The sequence below is a fragment of the Cannabis sativa genome, chromosome 2 (assembly GCF_029168945.1).
Source record: "Cannabis sativa cultivar Pink pepper isolate KNU-18-1 chromosome 2, ASM2916894v1, whole genome shotgun sequence".
Lineage (NCBI taxonomy): Eukaryota > Viridiplantae > Streptophyta > Magnoliopsida > Rosales > Cannabaceae > Cannabis > Cannabis sativa.
The window spans coordinates 83,381,198-83,408,007 of NC_083602.1; the positions used below are offsets into that span (position 1 = coordinate 83,381,198).

General features: G+C 41.3%; 1 protein-coding gene across 1 annotated transcript; it reads left to right on the forward strand.

Annotated features, from left to right (window-relative positions):
* Positions 1–10,353: 10,353 nt before the first annotated feature.
* Positions 10,354–26,143, forward strand: LOC115719042 (phosphoglycolate phosphatase 1A, chloroplastic). The gene is made up of 11 exons (XM_030647926.2): positions 10,354–10,815; positions 11,530–11,597; positions 11,713–11,805; positions 12,312–12,383; positions 12,716–12,787; positions 13,411–13,470; positions 13,598–13,650; positions 13,919–14,016; positions 24,744–24,843; positions 25,571–25,674; positions 25,803–26,143. Exons 1-11 carry the CDS (start codon positions 10,536–10,538, stop codon positions 25,907–25,909), a joined length of 1,107 nt encoding a protein of 368 aa, XP_030503786.1. The 5' UTR covers positions 10,354–10,535; the 3' UTR covers positions 25,910–26,143.
* The last annotated feature ends 667 nt before the right edge of the window (positions 26,144–26,810 follow it).

Here is a 26,810-nt window from a genome sequence, read left to right on the forward strand (position 1 = left end):
GCCTGGATCCGGAGGAAAAGGACAAAATAATAAAAACACGAAGAGGCGCCATCGACATCTTTGCATGGCGCTAAGAAGACATGACGGCATAAACCCTCATGTCATCACGCATGTACTCGATATGTCCAACCGGACATGCCCCGTACAACAAAAGAGACGCCGCTCGACTCGGTGAAAGCGAGGCCTTAGAGAAGAGGTGGACAAACTTTTGTCCAGTGGCATGATCCGCGACGTATACTACCCGGAATGGCTGGCCAATCCGGTCCTGGTGCCCAAGCCGAACGGGACTTGGCGAGTTTGTATAGACTTCACAAATCTAAACAAAGCCTGCCCAAAAGACTGCTTCCCGCTACCCAGGATCGACCAGATGGTAGACGCCACGTCCGGATTTAAACTGCTGTCTTTCATGGATGCCTATGCCGGGTACAACCAAATAAAAATGCATACGGCAGACCAGGAGTGCACTAGCTTCGGGGACCGAATAAGGGGGTATCTCTCTTACCTAGTCATGCCTTTCGGGTGAAAAACGCGGAGCAACCTATCAAAGAATGGTTAACCAGGATGTTTAAAAGCCTTACGGGACGAAACATGGAGGTATATGTGGACGACATGCTCGTCAAATCCAAAGCATGCAACGGCCATGCAAGCGACACAGAAGAATGTTTCGAAGTCGTCGGAGATACGGTATGAAGCTCGGCTTAGAAAAGTGCACCTTTGGGGTCAAGTCGGGAAAATTCTGGGCTTCATAGTCGACAAAGGGGATCGAAGCAAACCGTAGAAAATCCAAGCTCTCCTGGATATGCCATCCCCGAAGCATAAAGACGTGTAGAGCTTGACCGAAAGGTCGCAACGCAGCCGGCTTTATCTCACGATCCACGGACAAGTGCATACCCTTCTTCAACGTACTAAAGAAATGCCAAAAGTTCGAATGGTCGGATGAATGCGAGGAGGCATTCAAAAGGTTAAAAGACCACATGGCCAAACCTCCTATCCTATCGAAACCCGTCCTTGGAGAAGACTTGTTCCTTTACTTGGCCGTCTCCGAGCACGCGGTTAGTGCGGCCCTGGTCCGGGAAGAAGAAAAAATTCAGCACCCCGTGTACTATGTCAGTAAGCGCATGATAGGGGCCGAGACAAGGTACCCGGTCATTGAAAAATTAGTATTCTGCCTCCTGATGGCATCAAGGAAGCTGAGGCCATACTTCCAAGCCCATCCGATCAAGATCTTAACCAATCATCTCCGGGCAAGTTCTCCGAAGCACAAGCGTCCAGGAAGACTCCTCAAGTGGGCAATGGAGCTAAGTCAATTCGACCTACACTACGTACCCGGATTTCCATAAAAGGCCAAGCCTTGGCGGACTTCATTACCGAATGCAATGAAGCGAGGCAACAAACTAATACGCGGGTACCACGGTCCCACGGAGGGTGTTTGTAGACGGAGCTTAATGAGAACGGTTCGGGAGCGGAGTGGCTATGATATCACCAAGCGGAATTTGCGGCTCCGAGACTGCGGCACTCGATTCAATTTCACGGCTTCAAACAATGAGGCCGAATATGAAGCCTCGATAGCCGGGGCCCGAAATTGGCAAAAGGCGTAGGAGCCAAAGAGTGGAAGTCTACGGTGACTCTCAACTGGTCGTAAACCAGGTATCCGGAGAATACCAAACTCGCGGCGAGCGGATAGCCGCGTACGTAACAATAGTTCGAGAACTGCTCCATGAGTTCACGGACTATAAAATAGAAAGAATCCCCCGAGAAAAGAACGCTCACGCGGAGCCGTGCAGGCAAGTTAGCCTCGGACGGCGAAATCGAAGGGGCCGGGGGTAGTACAGTGGAACGCTTGGCGAGCCAAGCATCAAAATAAAAGAGACCACACTAACGGTTGGGCAAGAACCCGGTTGGATGGTCCCCATCATAAAATACATAACCACGGAGTGAGTTGCCCCGAGAGGGCACCTTTGTCTCGAAAGATTCGAATCGGGCTCATCGTTATGTAATGATGGACCAAATACTCTACCGGAGAGGACTCAGCATGCCTTATTTAAGGTGTGTATCGGACACGAAGCTAGACAAATCATGCTAGAGGTCCATGAAGGGTTCGTGGAGATCATACGGGAGGACCCAGCCTCTCGAAGAAAATATTGAGGCAAGGGTACTTCGGCCAACAATGAAAAAGATTGTATAGACTATGTCCAAAAGTGTGACTCGTGCCAAAGGTACGCGAACATACCGAGAGCTCCTCCAAACGAGATCACCACGATGACCGACCCACAGCTCTTCGCGCGGTCACAGGGAATAGATCTCATCGGGTCTACCTGCGGGAAAGGAGGGGTAAAGTATGCACATAGTAGCGGTAGACTACTTCACCAAATGGACAAAGGCCGAGCCTATGAAGACAATAAGCGCGAAGGCATTGGACTTTGTTATCAAAAACATAGTATGTCGATACGGCTTGCCTCACAAAATAGTCTCAGACAATGGAAAGCAATTTGATTGCGAGGAATTTACTGACTTCTACAACCAACACGGAGTAGTGAAAAGCTTCTCCGCGGTAGCCAGGCCTCAAACAAACGGCCAGGCGGAAGCGGTCAATAAAATCCTAAAGGTCACCTTGAAAGAAGCTGCGCTTGCAAAAATAAACGGCCCTGAAGAATTGCCAAGGGTATTATGGGCCTACGGACGACCCGAACCACAATGAGCCACTCGCCCTTCTCGATGGCGTACGGTTGTGAAGCAATGGTCCGTAGAAACATTATTCCCATCCCACGGGAGGACGACTTACGATCCACCGCCACTAATCGTGCGCTCGCTCCAGAAGCTTTGGATCAGGTCGAGGAACTCCGGGATGAGTCTCAAATACGGATGGCTGCTTATCAAAAGAAGGTGACCAAGTATTTTAACTCTAAGGTTAAAAACAGAAAATTCGCTATTGGGGATATGGTCCTAAGAAGGGTTTTCCCAGCCACCCAAGAACCCGGAGTGGGGGTACTTGGACCAAATTGGGAAGGACCATATGAGATCGAGGACGAGATCGGTTCCGGTACTTATAAACTAAAAGGAATGGACGGAACCACCGTCCCAAGAGCCTAGAATGCCGATCACCTCAGAAAATATTACCAGTAGCGAAATAAAACTTAGATTTTGTTCAAAGGGTTTGTACCGTCCAAATGTATACCTCCTCTATATTAAATAAAACTGAGTGCCTTAAAAACGAAGTTTCTATGCCACTCAGGGGGGTACTAGGGTATACCGCACGGACAAACAGAAAAACAAACTAAGTAAAATATCCTGACCCAAAGGGCAGGTCAAAAAGCATAAGCATAAAAATCCTGATCCAAAGGACAGGTTAAAAAAGCATAAGCATAAAAATCCTGATCCAAAGGACAGGGTAAAAAATATAAGTGTGACAAAAGAAAAGATCACATAAAAAATATCCTGGCCCAAAGGGCAGGTCATATACATATAAATGGCCCGGGGACAGGCCTTAAAATATAATTGTCTCCCCTTCAAATAAAAGCTGCTAGCTATATGTAAATTGTTCTAAGGCAGCAGCAAATATGTACAATAAAAAAAAGAGAATTATAAAAGAAACGGGTGGAATCTTGGTCATACTGGGTCAGTTGTACAGCAGCTCAGTCAGCCCGCGGAAGAAGGCGAGGTCCGATACGTGCCTCTAGCACGGCATCAAGCTTCTTCTTCTTCTCCCGAAATTTGTCAATCATCTCCTCGGGTTTGGGATAAAAAGTAAGCTTGATATTTTGATCGTTGGTGGACCAAGCCATGTAGACCCCATCGTCAAAGCGCTTCGGACACCGGGCGCAGGAAACAGGAGAGAGGAGCTCGGCCCTTTTGGCCTTCCTAGTGGATTGTTCTTTGAAGTCCCTAAGCTCCTCCCGGCCTCGCGGTAGAGCGACCTTGGACTCGATATTCGCGGTGAGTTTCCTCTAAAGATCTCACCTTGGCGACCATTTCATCCAAAGCCTCCACAGCCTCCGGAGGTCTCGCACGGCCTTGTCGGCGGCCTCGGTTTGAGCCCTTAGTTCCTCCCCGGGTGTTGGGCCTCCATCCCGTCCCTCCGCCGGGCCTCGTCCGGATCATGGCCTCCGCCCGGCCTCCCTCCGTTTGGCCTCCTCTTCCTTGGCCTTGGCGGTAGCCTCTGGCGCTCGGCGGCCTCTCGTAGATCTGCCTCTCCGCTGTGAGGTCCTGAAGGACCTTCCTGACATCGTTCATGTCCCCAAAGTCGGACAGAACGAAGCCATGATTTATGATGTTCTCGGAGAGGCGGCCAGCCTCAGCAGCAAGCTGAACCATAATGCAAGGGTAAGAAGGAGAAATTCCTCAAAGAGAAAATAAAATATAAACAATAAAAGGAAAAGCAAAAATTGCGAAGTACTTACCACCGTGAGAGAATGGCTGAGGTCCTGGACCTGGAAGATGGAGTTCAGAGAAGCACAAGTGGCGAACCGCTTAAGCGCGCAACGGGTGAGCTGAGAAGCGAACTCGCCGGTCATCTCCGCGGCAAAAGGAGCCAAGGTGGGCCCTAGGAAGCGACGGAACCAGTCCGATAAGGGGTCCAGATTAAGGTCCCACGGATCCTGGTACTCCATGTGGTTGATGCTCGCCTCAACCTCCGCCCGCAGAATCCTCCTAAGGGCTTCCACTTCGGCGTACCCGGGAGTACTCGTCCATAGCATAGTTATGCTTGGCTATTCGAAGCTCCTGCCTCCCCTCGTCCCCTGGAATCGGGGTAAGCACGATGTTGGGAGGAGCGGGGATTTTCCTCCATGGGGGAGACCCGCCGTCCGGACCATGAGCGGGAGTGTCGGCTCTCCGAGGCTTCTTGGGCTCATCCCTGGGCAATCATTTTGCCCTTGCGCTTACGAATCGAGCCACCTCGGGCTCCTGCTTCGCCTCCTCGGCTCCTCCGGAAGGGCTCGAGCTCTCCCGCACCCTCGGCGGCTTCCTCCGAGAAGTCCCATCCGCTTCCCTCGGCCTTCTCCCGGAAGCACCTCCTCGTCATCCACTAAGTCGATAGTGTCGGGGGGAGCTGCGGAAGAAACCTTCAAGGAAGGGGCGGGAGAAGAGGTAAAGGCGGAGGAGCCACGGGAGTATGAACTCGGCAAGTTGTTCCCAAAATGGCATCCATGGAGACACACTGTTTCACAAAATAAGCAAGTGTTAGAAGTCCGTGAGGAACCAGCTTATACAAGATACAACAAATAAGCTACTCCTGCAGAACTTCCTAATTCGGCCCCAAGCAAAGTCACGAACTTTAATGCGCGGCGTCATCTCCGAGATAACTCGTCCGAGGGCCGGAACCGTGGACGTTATGTAAATTTGAAGGACCTAAGGAATAGGTTCGGAGGGGCGGAGCCCATCCGGGACCGACCTAGGTAATCTCCTAAGTTCGAAAAATAAAATTCCTTCAAACGATCCCCCCACCGGGTCGATGGCATCCTAAACCTATGAAGACGCTCGTCGAACCCTACAGGCCTATGACGGGCGTATTCATCAACGGAAGGAACATAACGAATTATCGAGGAGACCTTGCAGACGCACGGAGGTGCTAGCACCGAGCTCCCAGTTTGGTTCGGGGACCGGGCACGTGGGCGGGGAGTTTGCTTCTCCGAAGAATCTTCAATACGAAGGGGCCTCCTAGCAGGACGATCCCCAATCTCTTCTTGAAGAATCTTGTCAAAAAATTTAGCCTCGGACTTCCCGGAAATTGCTTGGCTCCTTCGCACCACCGGACTCCCCACGCGAAGCCCCCTCCCAGAGGCAGCCTGGGCCTGAGAGTATGCTTTCTCCTGGGCCTTCCGGTAGAGATAATCTTGGTATTTTTTTCTCTGCCGTGGCAATGAGCTCATCCCGGAAGGCCTTCTCCGCAACTGGGGCCCTCACGTTGGGACAAATGACCCGCGAGAGGTTGGAGTCCTCCACGGATTGGTGAGGAAGGATAAGTTTGGCCTTCCTACAATTCTCCGTGGTGACTAAGCCCCCAACATCGAGATCGGCGCAGTCGTAGGAGGCAAAGGCTTGGGCCCTTCGGAGGAAAGTCGAGGTAGGGGGCGTCGCCCGGTAAGGTGGGATCCGCACCCACTCCGTAAGGAGCTCCGGGTGGTCCACGGCCCTAAACCCGGAGGAGAAGAAATAGCGGTGGCGATACTCATTAACGTGAGTCTGCCTATTATACGGAACCACCCGCCGTTAGCGGGGATGGATCCGGAACCCATAAAAACCGTCCTTAAGTTTGTCCCCTTTCTTGGGGACGGATACAAGTTCATAAAAATATAAAATTTCCGCCGGGCTGGGAGATCCCCATCCGCGGGCGGTATAAAAAATAAATAAGCCTGAAAGCAGGCGATAAGCTTGAGGAATGAGTTGGTATGGCGCAAGGCCGACAAATACAAGGAAATTAACAAAATAATCTTGAAGCGGGAGCATGGCACCGGCCATCAAGTGGGTCTGACTCCAAGCCCCGAAGCCGTCATAGTTGTGATTAGGCGTCTCCGAGTCGCGAGGAGGCCGGTGATAGGTCCCTGAAGTGGAAGGTTTGATCCCAGCAACCTCTATAATGTTCTCCAGCTGGTGAGGACAAGTTAGGGTGGAACGAAACTCAGCCGCTTCCCACCCGGTCGCTCGGGATTTGTACCCCTCCTGGGCAACAGGTCCTAGGGAAACCTCCTCTAACGTGGCCATGCCTTTCCCACTTTTCTTCGAAGATTTCAAACCAAAAGCAGACATTTTGTATTCTGTGAAAAACAAAAAGGGAAAAAAGAAAATTCCAGTAGTTAGGTCCCATACCAAACCCTAAGTCAAGAAAAAGGGAGTGGGGGTCCCCTAACCGCTGGAAAGAGGCCCCCTCCAGACACGTGTCACATGGGAAACCCTAGAAAGATTCCCTGAACAAGTGTCGGGTGCAGTAAAATCGCAGAAAGTGGTTTTACAGAGTAAAAGAAAAAAAAAACCCATTCTATGCCCTAAGCAACTGTTGAACGAAGAACACATGGCTCTCTTCAACAAAAATGCACGATTATAACAGAAGCATGGTAATGGCGGTCCTACAACTAAAGCAGTAGACACAAAAACAGAACACCCGAAGAACCTCAACACTCGCATGCCCAGAATTCTCAAAGTACGAACCCAGGAAAACAAACAAAGCAAGTAAAAACATGTCATTATCAAAGGATGCAAAAAACTTACAGTAAATCGTTGAACTGGGGGTCCTGAATGTGGTCGAGTAAAAGTTGAGAAGAACTGGTGAAAGCAAACACTGGAAAACTGGAAGAAATGTCTAAGTGCTAAAACAGTTCGTGCTGTTTTGAAGAATTTTCTCTCTGGGAAATTCGAACAAAAATGGCAAGGAATGGAAAGTAACCAAAATGAAGGAAAGATGGTGGCTTTTATAGGCAAAAGTGCATGAGGAACAGGCGTCACCACCTACCAATCGTACGGTGGGGGAGATGCACGATTCAAATGCCCAAAAATCAACGGATCAGATCGAGCTGCCATAAAGGCGGTGGAAACGTTTGAGTATCCGTCTGACACCATTAATGCGCCGCATCAATCAAAGGGCATGAAACGAATCGACCTCTGCAAAAAGCGAATCGCTGCATTTAATGCCATCATTAGATGCACCCTCACGCGCCCCAAGCTCGTGTCAAGAAACCGAGGAGGCGGCCGGAGACATCCCTGCAAAAAGCGAATCGCTGCATTAAATGTCATCATTAAATGTGCACTCACGCGCTCTGGGCTTGAGCCAGGGAACCGAGGAGTCAACCGGAGGCACTTGAGCAAGCCTTGGTTTATTTTTCCAAGTAAACAAGGCTTGAGGGGTAAATGTTGCCCCTGAATTCGCCCAAAATACGTGGACCAGTCGAAAAGGGACACGTGGATCGGATAACTTGTAAATATTTGATAAGTCTTTGTACGCCACAAGGAAGCACCCTGGGCATAGGTCCCGGAGGAGGCACCCGGAGTACAAGGTACTCCCGGAAGCCCGCATAGCATGAAGCCTCTCCGGGATGTGTCAGGCCTCTCCTGAGTAATCAAGTCGCATTAAATGCCGCATGGGAGGAAGCATGTTGGAACTATAACACGCAATAAAGTCTGACGGCACAACCCCCAAACAGCAGCGCCACAGTAATGATCATTTAAGTCTAGCGACGGCTACTCTGCGAAGAGTCACGTCAATCACAAGGCAAAAAGGACATTCCTCATAAAAACCCTACAGCACCTAAGGATTTGACCATGCTTCACCCATGGTATATTCATTGGGAATACCCAACTTTATGGATACTTACAGATACGTTTGTAAGAACAAATCTAGGGATCACCCCACCAAAACACTATAAATACCCCCTCAAAGCTCATTTAATGGGGTCGAGAATCTTGGGTTGCATACTAGCAAGAAGAGAAAATACTCACCAAGAACATTCTCTGTATTTATGAGAAAAACATTCCCTCAAGTGTGGAATCTGTACTAAATACATCCATTAATAACAAAGACTCGTGGACTAAGGCTCATTAACGCCCCAACCACGTAAAAATCCTCATCTCGCTTTCTTACAGCTCACTACTATAATCATATTTTAATAGTTGCCGAAAATCTCGGTCAACAATATTTAATAGTTTTTTTTTCTTTCTATCCTTCACGATATACCATATCACATACAAACGATATACATTAGACCAATATGAATATATCATAAACTTAAACTAATATACCATTAAATAAATTTTTTTTTTACGATATACAATAGCATATAAAAACTATATTCTGCAATCATAAGTATAAATACTATAGTGAAAAATTAATATACCACCAGTATTATTCATAACGAAAACTTAATTTAATATTCCATATTTTTTTTTCTTTTTCTTTCCTTCATGATATTAATTAACATAAAGACAATATTTCATAGTAAAATATAACTATACCTCAAACTTATATTAATATTCCACATTTTTTAATTTCCATATTTCGTTCATTATATACCATAGCACATTAAAATAATATACCACAATCTTAAACTAATATACTACCTTTCAGTTTTTTTTAATATACAATTGCACATAAAAACGATATACTATTGTGCAAAATAAATATACCAAACACTTAATTATTCAAGGTTATAATTGTAATTTCATCATCAAACTTTTAACAGAATGGACATTTTGATAATTTTTTATAAAAAAGGACATTTATTAACATCATTGTTAGATTTAGGGACATTTTGCATCTTGGCCCCATGTGAATTCTCAATTGGTCAAATTCACAAATTATAAAAATTATTAAAATAAAATATAAATAATTGTTTTTTAAGGAAATAAAATAAAATATTTTTTTTCTTCTTTCTCTCTCCTCAGTCTCTTCTCTTTCCTTTCCTTTCCCTCTTTCTCAATATCTGACTAGCCCACCTAATGCGCTCTCTCTGGCCATCGACGACCCAAACAGAGGCCACTACCAACTTTCCTCACCCCTAAATCCCCCTGCCCAAGCCTTTCCCTCTCGCTCTACTCTCTCAATCACCTCAATCAGCATCCATGGAGAGTCAACCGCCGATCGCCTAAGATCGGCACTGTTCACATGGTGTTCGAGATCTGCTCCGAATTTATGAGACTGGGCTGAAAGGAAGCTCAATCGAAGATTAGAGCAAGAAGAAGGAAGCTCCAACACTGTTGGATTTAATATTTTCTATTGGGTTAGTGATCGAAGTTAAAGTCTTTACAATTGTTGAACTGAGAATAAGATGTGATCGAGTCCACCACCACTAAACTATGGACCACCAAAGGTGGAGGCATCAAAACACATATAGAGGAGGGAGGCATCACCGTCGGCTAGCCCAGAGCAAAAGAGTCATGGTGGGTGGGGGTCGTGTCTAGACCGCCGGAGAGGAGGACAGTGAATCTTTTTTATTTGACGAACTCAAAGTGCTTACCTGGTCAGACTTCTGCCATTACTAAACTTTATGTTTTCTCTATGCAACTCCAAGAGTCTACCAACTGATATTAGGGGGGCTGGTCAGATATTGGGAAAGAGGGAAGGGAAAGAGAAGAGACTGGGGAGAGGGAAAGAAGAAACAAAATAAATATTTTATTTTATTTCCTTAAAAAATAATTATTTATATTTTATTTTAATAATTTTTATAATTTGTGAATTTGACCAATTGAGAATTCACGTGGCATTCTTGAGTACTAAACAGAACTATCAAAATGAGTACTAACGGAAATAACACTAAATGAGGTTTTGAGTACTTTTACCACAATTTTTAGATTTTGGGTATTTAGTAGCAATAAACTTAATAAAATAGATATTTATGCCACAAATTTTTATTTTAGTTATGGTGTGTTTAGAGACCATAGTATGCTATTCCCATATCTTCACATGATAAAGTATGGGGAAGTTACTCAGCCACTCATTCTTGCCACGTTAGAACAAACCAACCTCTTCAAAAACCCAACGGCCTCAAATAACCCGTAAACACGACTGTTAATTATTATCCCAAAAGTAAGAGAGAGAGAGAGATAGAGAAATGCTAGGCAGAGCAGTCACAGCCTCTCTTTCAATTTCTGTCACTTCTCCAAACCCATTATCGAAGTCCTTCTTCGGCAAAACCACCAATACGCACCTCTCTTCTTCTTCTGAGAACCCTTTTTTCACTCTCTCAACCCTTTCATGGAACATCAGTAGAAGAAGCTCTAGCAGGTCCTCCCGAATGGAGAAGAGCTTCACTACTCGGGCCTCCGCTCAGCCCCTCACGAATGCTGACGAGCTTATTGACTCTGTCGAAACATTTATCTTCGACTGTGATGGTGAGACCATTTGCTTATCTGGGTCTTCCGTCGCTTGTTTTTATTTTGTGTGGCTGTTTTACTTCTTACCTGTCTCTGAATTGGTGGTCAGTTTAGAAGTGAAGGTTGTTTTAGTCATATCCCGAATAAGTAAAAACTTGCAATCAAATAAGTATAAATTCACTTGGTATTACTAGTAATCATCCATTTTCTTTTTTTGGATTCTTGGGTATTTTACCTAAGAAAAAGAATGACATTGTACAATGGGTTGGATTTGGAGTTAGTTAAGCTGTTTTAAAACCAAATGCCAGTAATATATTGTATTAATATGTTAATATTTGGCACTGATACACAGTCTCCAGAAGTACTTCCAACTGTTCAAAAGTTAGTTAACTCGACCGTAAACTCTTTACTACTAAAGGGATTCCTTTGCAAATAGATATATGAAGATGGCTTTTACCAAGCAAAGCCAAGGAATGTTGTTGACCACGTTCAACACCATACTCGATTTTGCCAAAGCTCATTCTGCAAAGAACTTTTAAGCCTTTGCTTTTTTCCAAGTTCATATTGCCAAATTGTCCAATTGTCCTACTTTCCCCACGTTTTTGTTAATGGCGTAGAGGCTCTAAGAGGTTTAATTTATGTATGGCTTCAAAATTACTAGATTTTCCTATTGATTCTTACTATGAGATGGGTGAGAGTACTGTTTTCACGAGAATTGTTGCATATATTCAGGTGTTATATGGAAAGGAGATAAATTAATAGATGGAGTCCCAGAAACTCTTGATCTGCTACGGTCAAAGGTTTGTTTTACGGTTTTAGTCATGGAATTAACTAATTCATTCATCTTGTTAGCTTCCTTATCAATCTAACATTTATTTAACATTCTTATGGATTTTCTGTTTTCCTTTTTATTAGGGAAAGAGATTAGTGTTTGTTACTAACAACTCCACCAAGTCTAGGAAGCAATATGGGAAGAAGTTTGAGACACTTGGCCTTAGTGTCAGCGAGGTTGGTCCGTTATTTGTGGCATGTTTACTGGACTGTAATTGGAATGAAAATAGTGGGAAAAAGAATCAGTAATTTTGATTATATTGTTTACTTTAACTGACTAGAATGGGAAACAAAACGAGTTCATGTTGTTTTATAAGTAGGAAACAATCAAAATAGGAATAACATATAGTGGAAAAAGAATCAGAATCATAATTTTTATTATATTGTTTACTTTAACTGACTAGAATGGGAAACAGAACGAGTTCATGTTGTTACATAAATAGGAAAGCATAATTGGAATGTTTTAGATTGACTTTGTCCATTTTAATAATATAAATATTTTCATGAGAAATAGATGTGATTGAGGTCAATCACATCTCTTAAATAATTGAAGGGTAAAGCATTCATAAACATGTAAATGGAAATCAGTACCACAGAAATAATTCTCATTCATCTGAAGTAATCGTGCCATCTTAGTAAATGCTCCTTAACATAGGATTCATAGCCACCTCAAATGCTTTCAGGAGGAAATTTTTGCGTCCTCCTTTGCTGCCGCTGCTTATTTGAAGTCTATCAACTTCCCGAAAGATAAGAAGGTAACATCAGCAAAGAAACAATTCATTAAATCTCATATGCTGGTAAAATCAGTTGCATGTTGTTTATTTATATATTCAGTGAGTGTGATATTTCATGTCAACCAATAATTTCACATTACAAAAGTCACATTATTTGAAGGCTACAATCTCAGGCGTTTTAATTTTGTAAACTAGAAAAAATAATTTACACGTTTCTAGGTTAAAGGGCTTTCCCTGCTCTTGTGATTATCAAAACAGAGTTACTGATAAATAAGCAATTCTTTCAAATGCAGGATACTTTTAATTTTACTCTCCTTAATCACAATCTTCACTGATGGTTGGTGATATTGCAGGTCTACGTGATTGGAGAAGATGGAATCTTAAAGGAGCTTGAGCTTGCTGGAATTCAGTACCTTGGTGGACCAGTAAGAATTCTATATAGTTACTAAATTAAGCTACGCAAAGTGATGTAGTGTTCATCTGACAGAAGCACTATGTCTAAGCAGCTGCAATATTTATCTTCCAAATCAAAAATCTTGCTGCCTGCCAACTGTTGAAAGAATTAATCTTTATTTATTTATTTTTTTTTTTATTTCATGTACTTTTTCTTCCTTTACAATATATAATCTTGAAAATAAGTACAAGTATTGTACATGGCATGTAGATTCCTGATAATCAAGAAATTTGTCATGTAACTTGTTAGTAAGATGTAATTTATTTCAAGATGAAATGACCTTGGTTTTGCGCTGGGACCAGGAAGCTGCCTCAGGTATGAAACTTGTACTACATCCATCCACCCACATACAATATTGGTTTTTAAACAAATCTTTCTGTGCTTGTTTTACATGTATCCATGTTCTTGTGTTCCTTAAATATTAGAAGGAATATTTTCACTACCAATAGTTACCTCATAGCTAGTCATATGAATGCTAAACTGATGTATCTCACTTGCTATTCACCTGCCTTTGACTAATTTGAGACACATATGGACATTGTGATTACAAATGATGCACGACATATCTTAAATTTCAGTTGGCCTCTATTACAGGCAGATGGTGATAAAAAGATAGAACTCAAGCCAGGATTTCTGATGGAACATGACAAGGATGTAAGTTTCGGCTTTGCATTTGATATCATAGTACAAAACGAAATTGCTTTCATTGACTTATGGCTTATCTATACTCTCTGGATTTCACTACAAATTATGGTAATGAAATTTGTTTATTTATTTCTAGATTGGGGCAGTTGTAGTAGGATTTGATCGTTATTTCAATTACTACAAAATTCAGTAAGTTTTTCTTATAATAATGGATGTGGCCTTTTGTTGTATCTATATGCTGTTTTCAGTATTTTGTTTGATTATCTTCTTACCCCAGAAATTATTTGCACATAAACGATACGTGATATAAAGCAAGAAAATCATAAAACGCTTTACTTCTAAAGGGCTGATTTTAGGTCATTTGTCTGCCTCATAACTTATAGAGAATCCATTTTTTAAATCTATAGTTAGCAATTAATTATTCACTGATCATAAATTTTCATTTCTCCAACTCAAGGTATGGAACACTCTGCATCCGTGAAAATCCAGGCTGTCTTTTCATTGCAACAAATCGCGATGCTGTCACTCATCTTACTGATGCTCAGGAATGGGCAGGTTCGAATCTCTTTTTCCTTTCTTCATTTTGTTATTTTGGATTGAAGAAGCTCAACTGAGCAAGAATTTAGACAGACACAGCAAGAGCTATGCCAGAAAAGCTTAAAGCTTAATCAAAACTGATTAGCTTGAGTCTCTTTATTTATATTCACCAAGTTTACAAAGAAGTAAAAAGCAACTTGCTAGTTTGTTACAACAGAAAAGACTTACTACAAAAAACCAACTAATTAACTAACTGTTAGTATAGTGGTTATCATCCCCTCAAACGGAATGGCGAAAGAGCCATTTTTAGTTTGGATTTAATGTATTGAAACTGGTCTGTTGATAATGCCTTGGTGAGAATATCAACAACTTGATCCACTAATGGCACAAATTGGCACAAATCGGACTGACAGTTGCTGAGCAAGGATTTGATCTCTCATAAAGTGAAGATCAATTTCGATGTGTTTACTCCTTGCATGAAAGATTGGATTGGCTGCAAGAGCAGTAGCACTTTGGTTGTCCTTCCAAAGTATAGGAGGCTGAGATATTGAGACTTGCAACTCACTGGGCAGAAAGGAGAGCCATCGTATTTCAGCTGCATCGTTGGGAAGAGCATGAAATTAACTTTCGGTGCTTGATCGAGCTCCTACTTGCTGCTTTTTGGAAGACCAGGAAACTAAATGTTCACCAAGAAACACAACATAGTCTCCTGTTGATCTACGATCATCAATACAATTGGCCCAATTAGCATCACTATAGCCTTACAGGGTGTGTTTCTCATGACTTCAGCTACAATCCTTCAGAGATGCCTTTAAGGTACCTAAGCAATCTTTTACAAGCTTTTCAGTGAGAGGTTGTTAGAGCATGGATGAATTGGCTCAGCTTATTGATTATAAAGGCAACATCAGGCCTTGTAAGTGAGATATGGCAGACCTCCAAGAGTGCTTCTGTATAGAGTGGCAAGCTCAAATGCTTCCCCATTATTGAGACTGAGGTTAACAGTGGCGCTTGTTGGATTAGGACAACTCTTATAGCCTTTCATGTATAATTTGACTAGAAAATCTGTAATGTATTTGGTCTTGACTCAAATACATTCCTGTGTTATCTCTAAAAATTTCTAGCCCCAAGAAATAATGAACAGGGCCCAAATTCTTGAGAGGAAAGTTGGTATTTAAATCTTGAATAAGCTTGGAAATAAGAGCATGATTTGTACCAGTTACTAGTATATCATCAACATATACTAGAAGATAAATCAGAGAAGAACTTGACCCATAGATGATCAAGGAAGTATCAGACCTTGATGCTTGAAATCCCCACTCATATAAGCTCTGTTTGACCTTCTCATTCCAGGCTCGAGGGGCTTGTTTGAGGCCATATAAGTCCTTGTGAAGGAGACAAACATGATCAGGTTTATCAGGATCAATAAATCCCTGTGGCTGCTTTATGTACACTGTTTCATTTAAATTTCCATTGAGAAAAGCATTGCTAATATCCAGCTGCTTCACAAGCCACACTCCAATTAGATGAGACAACAATGCTAAGAACAACACAAATAGTGGTAGGTTTTACAATAGGGCTGAATGTGTCAGCATTATCAATACCAGGTGTTTGGAGGTAGCCTTTTGCCACAAGCATCAATTTGAATTTATCTACGGTACCATCTGGATTTAGCTTAATTCGATAGACCCACTTATTGTCAATGACAAACATACCTGGTCTAAAAGGTACAAGAGTCCGAGTACCATTTCTTTTGAGAGCAAAGAATTCAGTTGACATTGAAGTATTTCACCTTGGATCTTTAGAGTTGATTTTGTTGGTTTAGGCTCAGTTTGAAGAAGTGACTCCTAAAGAGGATGCTTAGTTGCCAAGTAAGACTTAGGTTTGGTGATGCCACTTTGAGACCTGGTTCTCATAGCGTGTCGTTGAAATTGCAGCAGTACCTTGATTGGATGGTGCAGAAAGAGAAGCACTAGAAGTAGTGGACTCCATCAGCCTTGGTTGATGTATCTCAGTAGATATAGGGATAGATAAAGGTAAGTTTTGTTGAGAATTTGAAGTTTGAGGAATGACATTGGAGGGAGAGTTTATGGGGAAAGGAATTGTTTGTACATGTGACACATGGATTGGGTTACAAGGTTGGAGTGGTAAGTTTTGGATAGTAGTTTGTGTAAGAGGTTGGTAAAGTGGGTGGAGGATCGATTTCTCAAGTAATATGATGATAGGGTTGAGGTATAGGTGTGATGGTAGGGTGGGGAGAGTTGGACTCAGGGAGTTGAAGAAGTGGCTCATGGAGATTGAGAGGTTGGGGAGTTGAAGAAGTGGCTCATGGAGATTGAGAGGTTGGGGAATTGGCTCAGGAATGTGGGGGAGGTTGGGGTGCTGGCTCAGGGATGTTGGTAGGTTGGGGAATTGGCTCAGGAGGGACATTTGTGGTAGTAGAGAAGGTAGTAACAGAGTAGGGAAGAGAGGGGAATGAGGGTACTTGATTAGATGATGAAGACTGAGAATTCAAGGCAACTGTTGCAGAGTCTTCATTGAAGATAACATTTTGAGCCACATATATTCTTCCTTTTTTTCACAGAAATAGCTTTTGTGTTGAGAGGAATAGCAAAGAAAAACTCACTATTAAGACCTGTAATCCAATTTGTGAGCATTATAAGGTCTCAAGTAAGGAAAACAAGTACATCCAAAAGGTTTAAGTATTATGTAGTCAGGTTTAGAACCAAACAATGTTTCGTAGGGAGATAAGTTTTGAAGCACCCTGGTTGGAAGTCTGTTTATAGTAAAAACAACTGAACTGAAATCATGCCACCAGTAGCTGAAGTCTAAACCAGATTTGGCAAGCTTTGTGAGACTTGTCTCTTTGATGTGTCTTCATTGAAGACAACATTTTGAGCCACATATATTCTTCCTTCCTTGTTTTCACAGAAAAGCTTTTGTGTTTTAGAGGAATAGTCAAGAAAAACTCACTATTGAGACATGTAATTCAATTTGTGAGCATTATAAGGTCTCAAGTAAGGAAAACAAGTACATCCAAAAGGTTTAAGTATTATATAGTCAGGTTTAGAACCAAACAATGTTTCATAGGGAGATAAGTTGTGAAGCACCCTGGTTGGAAGTCTGTTTATAGTAAAAACAACTGAACTGAAATCATGCCACTAGTAGCTAAAGTCTAAAACAGACTTGGCAATCATTGTGGGACCTGTCTCTTTGATGTTGTGCTTCCTTTTTGCTCGACCATTTTGTTGATGATCGTGGGAACACGGACGTTGGAAATGAATTCCTTGGTCTCTCAAAAATCTCTCGAAGGTCCTATATTCACCACCCCAATCTGCTTGAACATATTTGATGGGCAAATTGAGTTGTTTTTCCACTAGACCTTTAAACTAAATGAAGACTTCAAAGGCTTGAGATTTCAAGGTGAGGAGAAAAATCTAGGTGTATCTACTATAGTAATTCAAAAAATAAACATAGTATTTATAGCCAACTTTGGATAGAATATGAGGTGGTCCCCACAAATCTGTGTGAATAAGCTCAAGTGGTTGAGAGGCCCTTGAATTGGACAGAGAGTAAGGTAACTTGTGACTCTTGCCCTGCTGACATTCATTGCAAAATCTTAGATCTTTAATAGAGCCAATGTGGGGTAAATAAGATAACGTGCTATTCAAGGTGTTAGATGCTGGATGCCCAAGAATACAATGCCAGGTATTAACATTTTTGCTGACAAATAATAGAAAAACTGTAGGACTACGAGAAGAGTAAGTAGAAGCATCTAAAGTTTGATTGATATCAAATTTAGTACATGAGGTATATGTATTGACTATAATACAATTTGAAGTACTAGAAACAGAAGCCATGGAGGGTAGATGACACTGTAGGGCATATCCAGAGAAGCTTGAGGATATATCTCCAAGCATGTACAAGACTTGCTTAACTTTCCCTTCGAGAAGCACAATTTTAGTTTGTTTGTCCTTGACAAAACAACAATTTTTATAAAACACCAGTAGAACACAAAACAGAACAACTCAAAACAACAGTAGATCAACTAAAAAACACTAGTAGAACACCAGTGAAAACTTAACACAGTATATTGCAGTATGAAACTTATAAAAAAATACAGTAAAAAAGTAAAAAATACTGTCTGGCAATATATTTGTAAAAAAATGGCAAAAGTTAGTATACCATTTAAATTTCCCATTAATAATTTTGTTGAAGTTGATGTGGCTCATCTGAACAAGTTCCATTTGGGTTGGGCTTGTGTGGTAGGGTTTTAAGTTCACTTCAACTTGTCTTTTCCAATCCGCCCTCTTTGTTGGAAAATTATCCTACACGACTTGAGATTTCTTACCCTGCATTTGCACCAGCGATTGAAGGTTCTCCGACAATCTTTTCTTCTCAGGCGCGACAACATATTTCCCTTCGGCGACGACACCAACAACTCTTCCTTCTCTGGTGCTATCTTCAGCATCTACTGTCTCTCCAACAATGTCTCTGTCATATCATCCCATTCGGCATCATCTCCAATGAAACCTCTTTCTCAGACAACATCTCTTGTTTCTCTCTACCAAGAGTTTCATTCTTCTCATTCATGTGCTGTAACTCAAATGATGATGAGCCCAACAACTTCATCTTACCCTTCGAGAGCTCCGATTGGTCAGAAGCTTCGTCTCTTCAACCTCAAATCGCTGAGTGGAAATTAGAGATGAAGCCATGGCCTGAGAGTCGTGTTTTTGCGACTCATCTTTCTTCCCCTTTTTAATTTGATGTTGTGGTTTCAGTTGTTCTTTCGCTATGGGAGCTTTGGTAACCACATCTGAGATTGTCCTAGGTCTTAATTCATGCATCTTGTTAGAGTATTAGCTGTATATTAGGTGTAAAAGAATTAGGGTAACTTGTATTTAGTAGTTTCCTATTTTGTTGGTAGTTTCCTATTTCCTAGTCTCCTAGCTTTGTATATAAATATGTACTATTCTATGAAATACACATATAATTCGATTCACTATTTTCTACATGGTATCAGAGCATTGTGATTCAAAATTCAAAATTCGAAATTAGGGTTCTGAAAAAAAAAAAAAAAAAAAAATTAGGGTTTGAGTTTAGGGTTGTTTTTCGAAAATCCTATTTGGAGTGAACATTGTTTCTCACGCCCACATAGGAGGAGCGCCGGCCAGCCGTCTACGAACCCCGAAGTCCGGTCGGCCGGATTCCTCGCGCGTGGGGCTCACGCGCGCACACACGCGCGTGGGCTCACGCGCGCGGCGCGTGGAGGCGCGTGTGACGGCGCCTTCGACGGCGTTCGTTCGATTCTTCACTGGGTTCTTCTAAGCCCACTCGCATCTGTTCTAGGTTGTAATTCGGTATTTGTTTGTCTTCTTCGTGTTTGGGTGTTCATTCTTTGGTGTTCTTTTGTTCTTTTTCTCTGTCTTTGTGTTTGCTTTTGAGATTATGGCAGAGATAAGATCAGATTCAAAATCAGTTGTTGTTTCTGATGTTGTTCCCGTAATGTCTAAAATCACGGATCATAAGTTGATTGGTTCGAATTATTTGGAATGGAGTAAGACGATTCGTATTTGAGGAGTATTGACAAAGATGATCACTTGACGACGATCCTCTGAAGAAACAAACGATTCAAGGAAAATATGGCTCCGTGAGGATGCTCGCTTGTTCCTTCAAATTCGAAATTCTATCGATAATGAGGTAATTAGTTTGATTAATCATTGTGAATTGGTTAAAGAACTAATGGAGTTACTTAGAGTTTTTGTATTCGGCAAAATGACATATCTCGCATATATGATGTTTGCAAAGCTTTTTATCGCGCGGAGAAACAAGATAAGTCTCTTATGAATTATTTTATGGCTTTCAAGAAAACATATGAAGAACTTAATGTCTTATTACCGTTTAGTCGATGTAAAAGTTCAACGGCGCCAACGAGAACGGATGGCTATTATGAGTTTTCTTGCGGGACTCTCATCGGGTGACTGCGCAAAGTCACAAGTTCTCTACAGTTACGATGTCTCCTCTTTACAAGATGTGTTTACTCGTGTTCTTCGCACGAGAGACTACCTCTTCAACTCCTGCGAATAGCGCCTTGGTGAGTCGTAATAATTGCATAGGAAAGAAACTCTACTCCAAGTGGATTTAAAGGAGGTAATTCACGAGGACACGATAACGCACACCAGGGTACGGGAGCATCATGTGCAATTGTAAGAAACCGGGCCACACCAAGTTTGAGTGTAGGAAGTTACAATTTAAGAATCGACAACAACACTGCGCAATATTGCCGGCACTAGTGATGCATCGACAAAATCGGTCCTTATTTCGCGATGAATTTGCCAAGTTCTCGAGGTATCGGGAAACACTTAAGTCTTCATCTTCTTACATCACTTGCGATTCTTGATTCGGGTAACTACAATGCTGCCTTCTTTCCAAATCCTCGAAATGGGTCATTGATTCGGTGCCACGAGATCATATGACGAGTAATTCCGTCTCTTTTCCCTTTTCGGTCTCACGGTCCCTTACATTGTCACCTTAGGGCGATGGGTCAACGCTTGTTCTTGGATACGCCTTATTGTTCCTACACATGCTATCTTTATCATCGATCTTACATTTACGATTTGTCCTTTAATTTGCTTTACGGTAGTCAACTCACTCGTAATCTAAATTGTTGCATCTCATTCTTTCACGATCATTGTTTGTTTCGGGATCTTATGACGAAGAAGATTATTGGTAAAGGACATGAATCGGTGGCTTGTATGTTCTTGACCCACTTAGCCAACCTCATTGCTTGTTCGAGTGTTGCTTAAAAGCTTTTGAGGCTCATTGTCGTTTAGGTCATCCATCCCTTCCTTTGCTCGAAAGCTGTGTCCCCGATATAGTAGTTTATCTTCGTTAGAATGTGAGTCATGTCGGTTTGCCAAACATCATCGTGTTAGTTTGAGTCCACGTGTCAATAAACGTGCTAGTGTTCCTTTTGAGTTAGTTCATTCGATGTTTGGGGTTAACTTCTCCTATTTTTGTCTCAACCGGATTCGGGTATTTTGTTACTTTTGTGGATGATCATTCTCGTTTAACTTGGTTATATTTAATGAAAAATCGTTACGAGTTGTTTTCTATATTACATTGCTTTTTGTCTTTGAGATTCAAACTCAATTTAATGTATCTATTCGTACTTTGAGAAGTGATAATGCCAAAGAGTACATGTACTGCTCAATTTCAATCTTATATGACCTCTAATGGCATGCTTCATGAAACTTCTTGTGTTGATACGGCACCTCGAATGGTGTTGCGAACGTAAAAACGGACATCTTCTTGAAGCTGCACGTGCTCTCTTGTTTCAAATGAAAGTCCACTAAACCTTTTGGGCGATGTAGTTTCCACGGCATGCTTTCTTATTAATCGCATGCCCTCTTACATTCTTAATGGTGAAATTCCATTTAAAATTCTTTTTCCTAATAAGTCATTATTTCCGGTTGCTAACGCGAGTATTTGGTAGTGTTTGTTTTGCTCGCGATGTCCGTCCATGCGCGTCACCAAATTAGACCACTGAGCACTTAAAGTGTGTCTTTCTTGGTTATTCTCGTCTTCGGAAAGGGTATAGGTGTTCTTGTCATCACGATCTCGACAAATATCTTGTGTCTATTGATGTTACTTTTGTAGAAAATACACCTTATTTTTCATCTTCCACTACTAGTTAGGGGAGGATGATGATTTGTTGGTTTGATGTCATGCATCATGCGCACTCCATGTTCGGCGGGTCTCTTGTTCCTTCACACTGCCTCGGTCGTCACCCCCACAATGTCTACACCTCCACCACCTCCACCACCTCTGCCACCTCCACCACTCCCTCGGCCTCCTATAGTGTACACCGGGCGCCCCCCTCCTCCACCTCTGTTTCATGTCTGCTGCATCTTCGTCATCGGATACTGGACATCTCGGATGATCTTCCCATTGCACTACGTAAGGTAAACGTCAATGTACTTTTCACTATTACTTCTTTTGTGTCTTATAATCATCTCTCTCTTCTTAACTTGTTCTTTTATTGCTTCTCTTGATTACTATCACTATTCCTAAAGCTTGTTCGAGAAGCGATGTCTCATCTTTGGTTGGCTTGCGCAATGATAGAAGAGATGAATGCTTTGGTTGCGAATGATACTTGGGTCTTGGTTGATTTACCTTCGGAAAACGGTGCCATCGGGTGTAAATGGGTGTTCACGGTTAAATTCAATCCCAGGCAGCTGAGTTGCTCGCTTAAAGGCTCGTCTTGTTGCCAAGGGTTATGCTCGAAACCTATGGAGTGGACTATTGTGATACTTTTTCTCTGTTGCTAAACTCACATACGGTTCGGCTTGTTCATTTCCATGGCGGCTACTCATCATTGGCCTTTTCATCGGCTTGATATTAAAAATGCTTTTCTTCATGGAGATCTTGAGGAAGAAGTATATATGGAGCAACCTCCTGGGTTTGTTGCTCGGGGGAGTTAGGACGAGTTTGTCATCTTCGCAAATCTTTATATGGATTGAAACAAAGCCCTCGTGCTTGGTTTGGTAAATTTAGTCGAGTAATTTGTTGAGAAGTTTGGTTTGTTGAAAAGTAAGTCGGATCATTACGTGTTTTATAAAAGATCAAGCTTGGTATCATTTTGTTAGTGGTGTATGTTGATGACATCGTTATTGCTTGGAAATGATGCGAAGGCATCTCATCCCTTAAGTCTTTCATTCACACCCGGTTTAACACGAAAGATTTAGGGGAACTCAAGTATTTCTTGGGGATTGAAGTTACTCGGAGTAAACGAGGTATTTTTGTCTCGAAAAGTATGTACTTGATTTCTTCAGCGGGAACAGGGGAAATTGGGATCAAAACCTTGCAATGCTCCAATGAATCCGGTTGTGCATCTTACACGTGATGGGAAACCATTTGAAGATCACGAGAAATATCGCGGAGTTAATTGGAAAGTTGAATTATTTAAGCGCGGACTCGTCCGAGATATTGCATTTCCGAGTTAGTGTTATCGGTCGGTTCATGTCTTCCCCAACAATTCATCATTGGGCAGCATTAGAACAAATTTTATGTTACTTAAAAGGAGCACCAGGACGAGGTATAGTTTACAAGGATCATGGACATACCCGGATTGAGTGTTTTCGATGCGATTGGGCGAGGCTCCAAGGTAGATAGACGATCCACTTCGGGATATTGTGTATTTGTTGGGGGCAATGCGGTCTCTTGGAAGAGCGAAACAAAATGTTGTATCTAGATCCGGTCTTTGAATCGAATATAGAGCTATGGCCCGGTCAGGTGTGTGAGGTAATATGGATTTATCAGCTTTTGACTGAATTCGGGTTTAAGACTTCTATTCCAGCAAAATTATGGTGTGATAATCAAGCTGCTCTTCATATTGCCTCGAATCCCGTATTCCACGAGCGAACTAAGCACATTGAGATCGATTGTCGTTTTGTTCGTGAGAAAATTCAACAAGGTCTGATCTCCACAGGATATGTGGCAGAACAACTAGGAGATATTTTTACAAAAGCTTTGAATGGGGTGCGGATAGACTATCTTTGTAACAAGCTGGGCATGATTAACATCTATGCTCCAGCTTGAGGGGGAGTGTTAGAGTATTAGCTGTATATTAGGTGTAAAAGAATTAGGGTAACTTGTATTTAGTAGTTTCCTATTTTGTTGGTAGTTTCCTATTTCCTAGTCTCCTAGCTTTGTATATAAATATGTACTATTCTATGAAATACACATATAATTCGATTCACTATTTTCTACACATCTTAACAATGATTTCTGCCTTCAATTTCCCAAAGAATAAGTCACGAAAAAATGTCATCGGAATACTCGGCAACTGTGTTGCAATCAGATCAAATTGGGTCCAAAACTCCATCATCGAGTTTGTATATCGAAGAGCCATCAACCGATCAAATGGATCGTCCTTGGTTTTACCGCAACAGTTGAACAACATTATTCGAAACTCCAACCCGTGCTTGATCGGATGTTGCTCCTCTACCATCTGAAACCATAGCCGAGCAACACCACTAGACATTTTTCAGCAACCAGTATCTTCTCTCTCAAAAATCCAATTAACAAGTAAATAGTCTTCTATGCGATGGACCCAACCAAATGGATCCTCTCCGTCAAATAATGGCAACATCAGTGCTATGGTGGAGAACATTTGATAAGAACCTGCTGCCAAATACTCAATCAAGTAGCAGAATATCCAAACAGTAGCTAGAAACAAGAAACAGTAGCAATCAATAGAAGAGTAGTAGAGATTGTGGGGAGCTATTATTGAAATATAGGAAATATTGTAAACATGAGACAAAGTCTCTTACAATGGTGGAGAGCAAGAACTCTCCATTGATGCAGAGATTTCACTCAATACTTTGCTTACCCATTCTATTTTATTACTCACCTATTTATGCTATCCTATTCTCCACTCACTACCATCTCAATACAATGACAATTATACCCTCTCCTACTAACCACAGTGTCTATCAGCATCAAGCACTGTATCAACGGAAGCATAGTACTCAACACAACCCTTCCCAATCATCTTTTCATATCCTGCATGCCAAATGCAACCATACATAATAATTCCTCTTTAATGTTCATACAACTGGTTTCAGCTTTTGTTTATTTATTTATTACTATTTTTGAGTGTGTGCTGAACGGTGAGCTTTCATCAAGAACTATGATGTTTGCTTGCTTTATTCCGAAGGCCCCTAATTATTTATATTTGATTTCAGGTGGTGGTTCCATGGTTGGTGCTCTTGGTGGATCAACTCAACGTGAGCCACTTGTTGTGGGAAAACCCTCAACTTTTATGATGGACTACCTGGCAAACGAGTAATTCTAAAGTCTATAAATACATATTTCTAACTTTTTTTCTTTCTGCTAACAATAAGTGCTTTAAATCTTATTTCCAATGAGTGGTTCATGTTAGCCCTGGAGGATTAGTTCAAACCGTTAGATATTTTTCTCCCACAAGTTTGAGTCCCTTCTAGGCATCTACATAGCAAATATAGTTTCCTACTCCCCAAATGTTGTAGGGGTTGGACAGAGAAATTAAGAAAAAGAAAAAAAATAGCCATTGTTACGTATCTTAAAGTTGAGTGTGTCATACATGGGATGATAATGTATGTAACCTTCATGTTGAGACATCTTTGTGACTACATAATTTCAATTTTCAAACCTCCAAAACCCAGAGGATAAGCATGTTCATTCTTATTTGTAGTAGTGACTGCATAAGAATAATCATCACGAGTGTAACAGGATAAAAGATGAACTGAAAAATTTCGCTACTGAATCAGCTACTATGAAACAAAATAGTAGCTTTATTGGATTTTAGAATAATAACAACATAGACATGAAATCAAATTGGGATATACATGTGTGCGTACTCAAGAACGAGTAAGATATATAATAGGACACATGTAATGACTACCTCCCAATTCCAAATTACGAATGAAATTAATGAAGCTGTGTTAAAAGATTTCACTAGCACATTTTCTTATAAGGAATTTTTAAATTTAATGACTAACATTATTTCATTGGATTATAAATGTATTGACAGATTTGGGATCCAAAAGTCACAGATCTGCATGGTTGGGGACAGACTAGATACTGATATTCTGTTCGGACAAAATGGTGGTTGCAAAACTCTTCTTGTCCTTTCTGGTAATTAAATGTCTTTTTGTGTTTTTCAATGACATACGCAATTTCCTGTCTAGTATCTTGGGTGCTTGTATGTTACATGAGCAAAGTTGTTATGAAAGTTGTTTATTTTTCTTTTTTTGATTTAATAGGTGTCACAAGTTTGTCAATGCTCCAGAGCCCCAACAACTCCATACAACCAGATTTTTACACCAACAAGATCTCAGACTTCCTTTCTCTCAAGGCTACCACTGTATGATCAGTTACAACTTATAAAAATGTTGCTACTGTTCCCCACGTCACCTGTCATTTTTTTCCCTTATGAACTCATTATAGCCACTGCAATGTCGCTGTATCTTCTTCTTCCCTCATAATTGAGTAAAGACTAATAATGATGTAGTAAAACACTTCAATAATAACTATACTTGAACCATTCTTTTTTCAAAAGATTCAAATGAAATTTACAAGTTACTTCTGCTTCCTGCCAATAAAACTGATGATAATCTACTACTATTTATTCTTTATCTTTTCTTTTATTTCTTTACTATCATGTACAGACATGTAGCATGGTTGATACTCATCTAACAACAGATTAAAGGCCTTGTTTGCATCTTTGATTTTATCCAAATATATATATATATATATGTATATATAAATATATATACGAGTGATTATTTAATAGTTATATTTTATTGTAACTATGATGGTTATATTTTTTTACTTGTAATAATAGGTTACTGTTACAATATTAGTTGTACAAAATTAGAGTTAATTGTATTTAGTAGTTTTTCATTTTAGTATCCTAGCTTTGTATATAAATATATACTATTTTATGGAATACCACACAATTCTATTCACCATTCTCTACATGATATCAGAGCAATACTTAGAATTGTGATTAGAAATTTGAAATTAAGGTTCATAAAAAAAAATAAAAAAGAGATTCGGGAATCCTATTTGGAGTGCAAGTTTATTCTCATCAGCCATAGAGAAGGATTTCCCAGTCGCCAACCTACAAAATCCCAAATTTTAGTATCTAGATTCACTGCGTGTGGGCCCCACGCGCTGTCGATTGTCGCTGTCTAGAATCCCATGCGTCGGCGCGTGAGGGCGTGTCCAACATCTTTTTCAGTGACGGTCAGCGCTCGACACACTCCCTG